Raw genomic sequence first — 11858 nt, forward strand, 5'->3', positions numbered from 1 at the left:
AACTATAGTCTGAATCATTCCCTCTGACTTTCAATTCACCCTGACACATCAACTATACTAGTCTGAAACCTTTTGAAGTGTTATGTAACAGGCCTTTTGGCACCTGGGTTATGCAGAACAGGACGGACTCCTGCCTGTTACATGCCACACATTCTGGGCACCACCATTATTGTAGACACTAAAAGCACAACACCAACCAAAGGCCTTGCCTGTGAGTGTTCTGCATGATGCCAGCACCAGGAGGCAGGCCAGTGGCATAGTGATGGACCCATGACACCTGGCTGACTGCCTCATCAGAAAACTTCCCTCCAGTTGCAAGTCCTGCTCCATCAGAACCAGGACCACCAAACAGTTGAACGTTATTTTTTTCCTAAGGTCATCACTCTTCTCAACAACCCATCCTAGACCCCCCCCCCCCCCCCCCAATACTCTGATTGATACTATAGCACTTTGAGATTCATCATCATCATCGTTATTATTATTGTTGTAATAAATAATGAAGTAGTAATAATAGTAGTAGTTGTAGTTGTAATAAGCAGTAGTAGTTGAAGTAGTAGTATGACTACTGACTACTACTACTGACTTGACTAATGTGTTCATTTCTGCCAGTGATGTCACTCAGTTGTCACTCTTGTGTCTTGTTTTATAGTTACATTGCACTACTCATCTGATTTATGTCTATATTGTTTTTGCACTTCAGTCTAATTTCTTTGCACTGTTATGCTATGCACATATTTGTTCAGTTAATGTCCTTCCATGTTATGATGTGTATACAGTATTAAGCATTGCACTACCTGTTTAGCTGTTGTACCAGGCAGGCTCCTGAGAAACAGAATTTCATCCCAAATGTGTTCTTTAATATGGACGGATTGACAACAAAGAGAGTCTGCATCTAAAGTTTGAATGAGGTCATATGAGTTGAAAAGACAGACGTCTTTTGACATGATGATGAATGTTGTTATTATTATTATTAAGAATAATATCCACAAAGTGCCACTTCCTCTTGCTGTCATTGAGTGAGGTTGGGTGAATGTATACTACAAACAAGCTAATAAACTGATAAATCAAGTAGAGCACTGGGCCTGGAACTGCTCCTGGTCCATGTGCACGTCACAGAGTGTGACTATCGTGGACCTAAAGAGCAACACGTTTTGTGGAAAGGGAGGAGCTACAATCTCTCTACCATTTAAATTAACGCGCATGCGCACTACCACACAATTGGGACTTGAATCTCTTACACAACCAAGTCATTTCTTCATTCTGCTGCTTCTCGCCGGTGTGTGGTAACCATACACGTTACTCAGTTTTTATTCTTTTACAATCAACCGAAGCTTTAGGAAATGAGTGGGGACCATTCCCACAACGAGGAGCAGGTAATGTTCAGTGTGTTTAGTCCTGCCATTACTTACTTAGAGGTAATCTGGTAGAGTTTGTAGCTATGGTTTTTATGTTTGGTTTGACAGGGTAACTTAGCTAACTGAAGTGTCCGCTAGCGCGCGTTGGCCGAGTGTGTTTGTAAGCCGAGTAATATTGTTGTTAACAACCGTCCTGACACCTTACATCTTATTTTTATTTGTAAAGCGACGAGAGGATGATGACCAGCTAGCTCTCGGGGTGTTATGTGGCCAGGCGTGAAGAAAGAATAAAGTGGAGTAACGCTACATTTCATGTTGCGTTAGCAGTTAGCCATTTTAGCTTCGGCATTAGCCGCTAAGTCATATCACCGGCCAGCGTAGCCGAGCTAGCCCAGCTAACGTTAGCCGAGCAGCTAACAAACTGTCGCTTTAACATCCAGCAAGTTCAAAGTTAGTTAGCCGGCTAGTTAGCTACTACGAAATTTAACACTCATCTGTTTTTGATTTTTCAGATTGACTGTGGCTCTCGGGTCAATGGTAAGTTTTAAGACATGATACTAATAAGTTATAAGTAGGATTTTCCTTAGATTTTGACATGTCTTCAGTGAGAACTAACGTAACGTTGCATTTGATCAGCAGAGGACAGAAATGGCGTCCAGAGACTAAGTCCTCTGTCTCACTCACAAGCGCCTATTGTTCAAAAGGGAGGTCCTGTAAAAGCTTTTCTATAAATTATTTTCTTAATTAGAATCAATTTTCGCACACACCTTGAGGTGTTTTGTCAGTTTATCGCATTAGATGTTGTTGTTGGGGAGCTTTTAATAGCACATTTCCCACCTGAAAGTGAGGGTTTGGGGGTTGAGGACTTAGTCTCTGCGCCATTTTCTTTTTCGGTGTAGCGGCCTGACTGCACTGCAAGCTGAACCCAGGCTGTGAAGTGCAGATGGCTGTGTGCAGGAGAAATGCGAAGGCACAGTGCTTCATTAGGTTTCCCATGTGGTTACCAAGAAGTGTATGGATTTAATACGCGATCTGAAAACGTTTTGATAGCCAAGATTATTTATTATTTCAGCCACAGGGAGTTAACATTCTCCCTTGCTACGAGAAAGTGGACCATTTTTAACTTGGATCAGTCAACACGTCAAGTCATTAACTTTAATTTATCATCACATTTTCGGTTAAACGGGGTGTGAGATCTTAGGTGGGTTTTGACAATACTCTAAAGAGTCAGTACACTTTTAGAGTTTTTAAAGCATTTATCAAATCGAGCTGTAGAGAAGTACACACAAAAAAATAGTATTGTATTTTTTGTAAACCAGTTAAACTTGTCAAACCTTTTTTCTTTTTCTAAGTAATGATTTATAACACAACCACAGGCAAATCTTTAAATTGTTCAAACCTTTTAGAAGAAGAAATCAAACATGGAGTTACTGATTTGTGTTGGGCATGTCTGTGCATCTTTTTTTTATTTTTATTTTTAACAAAATCAGATGTCTGTAACAATCCACCTATATGATCAGCAATGGGCGAGGATTTGTTTTGGGTACTTAGAGGGCTTTAGCATTAGTTCTAGTTGTTAGAGGATGGTATTCATTCAGACTGGACTGACTTGTCCAAAATGATAAATTAAGAGGGAGGGTTGGCTTTCAGAAAACATCTTAACTTGGGCCTGACTCAAATAGATACTTTTTTTTTTTTTTTTTTTTTGGGGTATGATTCAGTACCATCATCCATTTCCTAGAACGCACTGTACTTTATGGATATATTTTTTGATGTTCAGCACAATATATTCCCTACATTTCCTAGTTAGTAACCTAAAGCATTTATTCTTAATTCATGTATTTGATCTGATCAGTGAACTGTAGAATTGAGTCTTAATCAAAAGTATGTCACACATATTCTCTAGTTTGTTGATGAAGCACAATGTGAAAAAAATGTGTCACACAGTTAGTTATTTGGCTTTTGATCTGAGAAGACAACACAATGAGTCATACCTGAATAAAGTGGAGAACTAGTTTTACAGTGAGAGCAGATCACTTGCTATCCAACTTTTTCTGCTCTAATCCTGTAAACAGTGTTTGTTCCTGTATCAGAAGAATATGGACAACTTGCTTTAGGACCTGCTTTTGAAAATCCTGTCAGCAGTGATTTTAAAATGTCTTAGCCCCCTCAAGCATGTAGGTGGGATGTAGAGTTTTAAAAGGCAGCTGTAATTTTTTTTTTAATAATTGCCCTTTTTCCTAAACAAAGATTTAGTTTTTTTCCCTCCCTGCCCTGGCTTACAAGTTAAAGTGAAGAAGAAAGCCTACTTTGCTCACGTGCATGTTTCAACCTGTCAGTTGTTTTTATATTGTCTCATAAACAATGACACTCATACGGGCAGTAGGAGGTGCTGTGCTACTGTGTGATAGATATTCAGTATACAGACTGCATGACTTATCAGATTGTGGTGCATTTCAGACCTTGTGTGTTGCAATTTAATTCATATTTTGACTTGGAAAAACTATGAGTGGCCTTTGGGTGCTCCACATTAGCAACATGTTCATATTTATCACTCGTGTATAGAATCATACCGGTCATACTTTGATCAAGAGGTAGATTATTCAATCCTTTTTTCAAATGGTTTCAGTCGATGTCTTGGTCACCTGCTTTAGAAGTGAACGTGTTTTTTTTCTCAGACTCTCACAAGCATAAAGACAAGTATAAGGACAAGGAACACAAACATAAGGACCACAAGAAGGATAAGGAACGGGATAGATTGAAGCATGGCAACAGGTATGGTGTGTGCTTCCAGACTTGTCTTAAATGCACGTTCCCATCTTAGCCCACATGTGGTGGACAGGATTTACATGATCACTGTGCTATTTTCAGTATTAAATGGTGGAAGCCGAGACCCCTTGAACTAATAGTTTTTGTGTTTTTCCTTTTTCAAACTCCAGCGACCACAAGGACTCCTCTGACAAAAAACATAGAGACAAGGAAAAGATGAAGCACAAAGATGGTAGCACAGACAAATACAAGGACAAGCACAAGGAGAAGAGGAAGGAGGAGAAGGTGAATTACTATGCAGATAATTCATGGCGGAATGCGCGTATAGTCGTGCATGTAATACTGTTTTTATTCTGCAACAGTGAGCTATTTTAAATCATGTACTCATGTTGATAGCCTTCAAGTGTTGAGACACATTTTTAGTTTATATTAGTTTCAATTATGATAGATTTGATGATGCAGAGACAAATTTAGTATTCATGATTAAACATCAGAGTATTAAACGACTTCTGGTTAGTTTTTTTTTTTTTTTTTTTTATATATATACATTTTAAAAAAAGGGGAAAACCCAACTGTAACCGGAAGTGATAATCCATTAACATAATTGTTGAAACCTTTTTCAGATGAAGTCCCTTGATGGTAAAATTAAAAAGGAAAAAGAGAATGGCTTTGCCAGGTATGTCTGCACCCCATGTTTCTTTTGAGTGTTTATATTTAAAATACCAGCGCATGCATTTTAAAAAAAATATAAGGCATGTCTGATTTTGTATATTTTCTTCTTCAGCCCACCACATGTGAAGTCTGAGCCTGAGGACGACTTTTACCACTCCCCTAAACATGAAAGGTCTCTAAAGAGAGAACGAGATGATGATAATGAGTGAGTGGCCCGCACTGTTAAAACTTTTTACATTTTTATAAATGTTTGTATTTCATAGTTAGGGTGCCAATATACAAAATCTGATCTGCCAGGATTGTAACACACTATATTGTTTTTCAGCTCTGAATTCAAGCCCAAGAAAATAAAGACTGAAAATGAAAAGAAGGCTAAGAAAAGGAAACAAGATGAGGTAAGCATAGGCTAAGATCAGACTGCAAACTGTGTGTGTGTGAAAAAGAAAAGCACAAATCGAATGGAGCCCATGAAGAATCAGGGTCTCAACCCTTTTCTGTTTCTGAATTATTATTTTTTACTGGCAACCCTGGAGTGAAAGAGCTCACATAGTTTCTCTTCCCTTTTTCAGGACATTAAGTCCAAAAAGACAAAAGGCAAAAAAGGAGAAGTCGCTGATGGAAAAAAGAAAGGAAAAAAAGAGCCAGAGGAGAAGTGGAAATGGTGAGTTGCGTATGTCGATCAGCTGTATGATACATTCATGCTGGTTATCGGGGTAGTGATGAGTCGACTGTGGATGTATTTCATTTCATTGTTGTATCAGTTAATATTTTTGTTCTTATATATTCAGACCTCTTATTGAATTGTGCTGTAATTTGACTGATTCCAGGTGGGAAGAGGAGAGATACACAGACGGCGTCAAATGGAAATTTCTGGAGCACAAAGGGCCGGTGTTTGCGCCACCTTATGATCCTCTTCCCAACAATGTCAAATTTTACTATGATGGTGAGATAATGTTTCTATATGGCACAGTACACCTTTTTAGAACAAAGGATGTATTGTAAATCTACACTATTGTAGCTGCAAGTTTCCATAACTGATTAACACACCTGTTAATATATATTTTAGGTAAAACTATGAAGCTCAGTCCAGAGGCAGAAGAGGTCGCTACGTTCTTTGCAAAAATGCTTGACCATGAGTACACCACAAAGGATATCTTCCGTAAAAACTTCTTCAAAGACTGGAGGAAGGTAGGAGAAATGTCCCACCGTAATCTTCTGAACAAAGTCTTAACTCAAAGGTCAGTGCTCAAAGATTACTGTTTTTGAGTGTGGTGTGTTTTCTGGTGCAGGAAATGAGCGCAGAGGAAAAGACGAAGATCACCGACCTGAAGAAATGCAACTTTGCTGAAATGAGCGAATATTTTAAGGCGCAGTCCGAAGCCAGGAAGGCCAAGTCAAAAGAGGAGAAACTGGTGAGCAGCAGGATGCATTTTCAGATATTGCACATTTAAGGACCTGATCAGAGGCTGAATCATATGAAACATGACATCAGCTGTGCTACTCAGCAATCAACTGTTTTTTGTCAGCAAATCAAGCAAAAAGTATTCTATAAATATATAAAGTGTATGATGTTGCTAATGTAATTCTGACATGTTATGTCTTTTCTCCTTGTAGAAAATAAAAGAAGAGAACGAGCGTCTCTTGCAGGAGTATGGTTTCTGCATCATGGACAACCACAAGGAACGTATTGCTAACTTCCGCATTGAGCCTCCAGGTCTTTTCCGTGGTCGTGGAGACCATCCCAAGATGGGCATGCTCAAACGACGCATCAGGCCTAAAGACATCATCGTCAACTGCAGCAAGTGAGTTTTTTTTTTTTTTTTTTTTTTTTTTTTTCTCTCTCTCTCTCTCAATTGCTGATGAGCTGCTGTGTTTAGGGGGTTCAACAATTACATGTTTTATTTATGTGCTCCTCATAGGGACTCCAAGCACCCCGAGCCTCCTCCAGGCACTAAGTGGAAAGAGGTTCGTCATGACAACAAGGTGACTTGGTTGGTGTCGTGGACGGAGAACATTCAAGGCTCCATTAAGTACATCATGCTGAACCCCAGCTCTAGGATCAAGGTAGGATGGCAGGATGTGGTTTATACTTTAACAAGTTGACGTATAGTAGTCTCCCTGCTGTGTGGCCAAATGAGTATCCACGAGTAGCTCTATCGGAACTGATTTCTTTCTTTTCTTTTTTATTTAGATGTTTCAAGACCTTTTTCATTACTCCAGTTAAAACGACTCCACTAAAATGTAAAAAACAAAGCATCCTAATGACAGGCTGTTGAGTCCTGTTTCTCATTTCCGAGCGCTTTAATAAAAATGGCTACATAGTGTATGTTGCTGTGCTGGGAACATGCCATACTGTGCAACCAGCTAGTAATCTCAATTGAGTCCATGTGACTGCATGTTTGGCACACAAATGGTCCTCTCTAATTCATTACTCTGTCTCATTTATGCACGTTGTCATTTTTGTCTGCAGGGAGAGAAGGATTGGCAGAAGTACGAAACTGCCCGCAGACTGAAAAAATGTGTGGACCGCATCAGGAGCCAGTACCACGAAGACTGGAAGTCCAAGGAGATGAGGATCAGACAGAGGGCCGTGGCGCTCTACTTCATTGACAAGGTGAGGCAGACGGATGACTCTTGTCATGGAGTGTTTTAGCGCTGGTGGGAGTTAAATCTAGTGTAATAGTGAGGGTTTAGTGGGTGCTTAAACAGTGGGCCGGAGTGAGGGTTTTTTTTCGTTGTTTTTTTTTTTTTTTTCGTGTGTGTGTGTGTGTGTAAGCCGGCTTTAATCCTGCTGTCTTTGTGTACCAGCTGGCTCTGAGAGCAGGTAACGAGAAGGAGGAAGGAGAGACCGCGGACACGGTGGGCTGCTGCTCCCTGAGAGTCGAACACATCAAACTCTACCCAGAGAAGGATGGTCAAGAGTACGTGGTGGAGTTTGACTTCCTGGGTAAAGACTCCATCCGCTACTACAACAAAGTCCCAGTGGAGAAAAGGGTAAGGACAGTTCTATCAGTGTGGCTTAGTGTTTTTAGGTGTGTAAACACTTCCTCTGTATTTACATGTTCTGCCTTTTTCAGGTATTTAAGAATCTTCAGTTGTTTATGGAGAACAAGGAGCCTGATGATGACCTGTTTGATCGCCTGAATGTAAGCAGAACATAACATGCAAAGTAGATGGTTGGAATGATGATCTGAGCTTTTTATTTAATTTTTAATTTTTAACTACTATGATGATTGTAGTGTATAGAGTTTTGTAATAGGCATATTTTCATTGTTGTATGTGTATTATACATATGAACAGGTAGCCATATGTGCCTTGTTCTGTGTTCCTTATTTGTAAAATTAACTAAATAAATAAATGCTTAAAAAAACAACTAAACTATAATTATTTGATTTATACACTTATTTTTGTAGACATGAGAAACAATTCAAAATTATAGATGTTGCAATTTTTCTTTAACAATTTCATTGATTTTGCTTCTTCAGACTTCTATTCTCAACAAGCATCTTCAGGAGCTGATGGACGGTCTGACAGCCAAAGTTTTCCGTACCTACAACGCCTCAATCACCCTGCAACAGCAGTTGAAGCAGCTCACAAGTGGTACATCTCCACCTGATAAAACCTTTTTTTTGCTGTCAAAGAATCTGAAACCACATTAATGATTGTCATCTAAAGGAAATGAGTAGAGACTTAACAACATATCAGAATTGCTTGTTTCCAATGCATAAAATGGCTTTCATGTGGGTTTTTGTTTTGACTACTGTAGAATGTCCTCCTGCATACAGAAAACTGATAGTACTCTCTGTCCCTCTCTAGCGGATGAAAACATTCCAGCCAAGATCCTGTCCTACAACAGGGCCAACAGGGCTGTGGCCATCCTGTGTAACCATCAGAGGGCTCCACCGAAGACATTTGAGAAGTCTATGCAGAACCTGCAGACTAAGGTGAGAAAGTGTTCTAGAGACTGGCAAGCCTATATTTTTGCTGAACTTAAAATGTTAAATATTATATCCTGTCATTTGTATGTTTTACTGAAATGGCATTTGAACCTTTGTTTCTCAGTGCTTTAAAACTTTCTACAAATGTTTTTTTTCTTATCACCATTCTCAAAGGGAAATGGCTTAATGTTACTTTACTCAAGCGACACTGTAGAAGCAAAACAATCCCCAATTATGTGCTTAAAGACAAAATGCAACAAATGTCCAAAATTGGGAACATAGAATAATGGAGACTGACAACAGCCATTATGTGGGAAAGTGCTTGGAGGAAATATTCAGATGTGTGTGATTGCACTCTTACACGAGTGAAGTACACTGAGACCTCCACATTTTCAGTGTCACTCCTTGTAGGGTCAAATGTTGGAAAGGCATTGAAATTTGTGAGAAAGTTCTTGCAGATGTTGAATGTGAACATAATCACCTTCATTTTCTCAGATTGATGCTAAAAGGGACCAGCTTTCTGATGCCAAGAGAGAACTGAAGAGCGCCAAGGCTGACGCCAAAGTACGCAGAGATGAAAAATCCAAAAAGTAAGCAATCTCTATAAAGATGTGGTACAGATGTCCTCTACTGATCGACCTCATCAACCTCGTGCATAACCTTCATGTGTGCTTGTGTTCCCCGTTTCTCCCGCAGGGCTGTGGAGACTAAGAAGAAGGCGGTGCAGAGGATAGAGGAGCAGCTGATGAAGCTGGAAGTGCAGGCGACTGATCGTGAAGAGAACAAGCAGATTGCCCTTGGCACTTCCAAGCTCAACTATCTGGACCCTCGCATCTCTGTGGCTTGGTGAGATAATACTTCTGAGAAATTGGAAAGACGATTTAGGAAAAATTAAATTTGATTGTTCCCTTCTGTTTTTGGGGAACAGAAGATGCACAAATGGCACACAAATGACACAAAGAGGAGCTTTGTGCTATAATAAACAAACTTCATCTGGCCTCATTTCTGTCTGGTTTTGTCTCTTTTTAGGTGCAAGAAGTGGGACATTCCCATCGAGAAGATCTACAACAAAACTCAGCGTGAGAAGTTTGCCTGGGCCATCGACATGGCAGATGAGGACTATGAATTTTAAATCCCAGTTTGTGGTTTTAACTATGATACACTCATTTTTTTATCGGATACTTGTTTTTTAGCTTAAATGAATTTTGCTCGATGGCCAGACCTGATAAGGAATTTCAGAAAGTTTGAGCAGAAAAAACAGCGGCGACATGGTAAGACAAGATGATGAGGCCACAATGAAGTGGCAGGAGGGTGTTGGGTAGTCTAAACATCTGATCTGAGATCAGGCACCAAGGCTGAACTATACCCACAACTCAGCATCAAGGCGTAGTCCCAGTAATTGGAAGACCCTTTTACCTTTTTCTCTCTCCCTCTCTGGGACAAAACCTGACAATGCCTGAACTTTGAACTCTGTGGTCCTAATAGCTACTGTATGAAGCAAAAAGAAAAAAAAATGCTTTGTATCATTTTCTCTGTTCACTCGCTCCTGTATTTTAGCCCTCCCATGTATTATTAATGAATTCTATATTTTGATAGACAAAGTTAAATCAAATTCCTTAAATACACCCACACGCCTTTTCAAGGAAATGGAAATGTGAGATCGACTTTTGAGTTGTGTGCGTGCATGTTGTGTGTATGAGGGGCGTAACCATGAAAGCGGTCTGTTTGGGTGAATATTTTAAACTGGACTATGTTGAATTGTTTAGCATGAAAGAGGATGTCTGGGCAGGCAAAGGGGGAAATACTGCAACCATTACAATATTTACTTAAGCAAGCAGAATGTGAATATTTTGTTTTACAGCCTCTATCAGGGACTTCTTTTTCAGTGTAAATGTGAACCAATCATTTTTATCCTTTTGAGTTGCAAGCATCCTCTGACTCTGCATAGCCCTGTCTACATCTGATTTTAACTTAATTTAACAATTGTTCCAACGAAAAAAAAAAAAACTCCCGTATCTGTTACTTGAAGATAATGATATGATGTATTTAAAGTCAGTTAATGGAAAAGTGTTTTACTTCCAAGAAGGGTATGTGAGGGATATCAATTTTGCCAAAAAAAAAATCATCAATCTGTTACAATTTTAGGCAGGTTTTTTAATTGTGTAAAGATTGCGCATAAAGTAATGTAACATTTAATGTGAATTCAGTTCATTTTATTCCACTTGTTCCACTCTTATGATAGGAAAGTTGATGTAAGTAGCTGTAAAGTCAACATCCTATTCCTGTTTTACATTTTTTTTGTCATAGCCTTTGATCATGTTTTCTTTGAGTTTTATGCTCATTGTAGGTTGAAAAATGAAATAAAACCCTACATGTAAATATTCTGTGTACCGGTTTCTTCTTTTTCTCGCCCATCACACATTCTCTCAGGTTTACTCTTAACATTTTAGAAATGTGATTCGATTGAGTCAAGTTTTGAATTTTAAAAACAAGACCCTTCACCCAAGTAGCTCCACTGTCTGTTGGTTTTGGACTAGCAGCCACGGTGGACTTGCCAGAGTAGCGCTATCCTCATATTTTGCTTCGTCAAACACATTTTGATCTTTTCTAATCAAAAGGCGATCAAAAACGTTCAGCCTCTGCCACATAGCACAAAAGACTAAATGAGTCTGAGAATTGGCTAAATTGTACCACTTTAACATTTCACCTGTTAAGTTTTTAAAACAATTTGATGTGACTGAGTAAACTCATTACAACTTTGAGTCTTGCCTTCTGCACTGCTTAAGGATTTCTTTCCTCAGGCAACATCTGGAAGACCAGCACCCTTATAATAAATAAAGCCACTTTTCCCAGAGCACACATCCTTCAGTGCCTAGAGAAGCTCTGGTCACCATCTGCATACATACCTGAGACTAAATAACTCACATTACAGTTTGCAGACAAAATAAATAAGTTATTCTGCAGTGGATTGCCTGCCATGGAAACAGACTAAAAAATGTTCCTCCATAGATCAGCACTAACTGTATTATCAGCTGCTCACCAGCAGATGACGCTATATACATTTTCTCCAAACCCAGTGCATTCACCTCAAATCACTTCCACACTCATCTCACTGAATAATATA

General features: G+C 39.2%; 1 protein-coding gene across 1 annotated transcript; it reads left to right on the forward strand.

Annotated features, from left to right (window-relative positions):
* The first annotated feature begins 1253 nt into the window (after window positions 1–1253).
* Window positions 1254–11107, forward strand: top1a (DNA topoisomerase Ia). The gene is made up of 21 exons (XM_053315885.1): window positions 1254–1373; window positions 1868–1892; window positions 4034–4130; window positions 4295–4409; window positions 4748–4800; window positions 4909–5001; window positions 5122–5191; window positions 5366–5457; window positions 5624–5739; window positions 5863–5984; window positions 6086–6208; window positions 6411–6598; window positions 6716–6860; window positions 7267–7410; window positions 7605–7790; window positions 7874–7942; window positions 8282–8396; window positions 8613–8740; window positions 9230–9324; window positions 9431–9580; window positions 9764–11107. Exons 1-21 carry the CDS (start codon window positions 1341–1343, stop codon window positions 9864–9866), a joined length of 2262 nt encoding a protein of 753 aa, XP_053171860.1. The 5' UTR covers window positions 1254–1340; the 3' UTR covers window positions 9867–11107.
* Window positions 11108–11858: the final 751 nt, after the last annotated feature.

This window comes from Scomber japonicus, chromosome 3 (genome assembly GCF_027409825.1).
Source record: "Scomber japonicus isolate fScoJap1 chromosome 3, fScoJap1.pri, whole genome shotgun sequence".
NCBI lineage: Eukaryota > Metazoa > Chordata > Actinopteri > Scombriformes > Scombridae > Scomber > Scomber japonicus.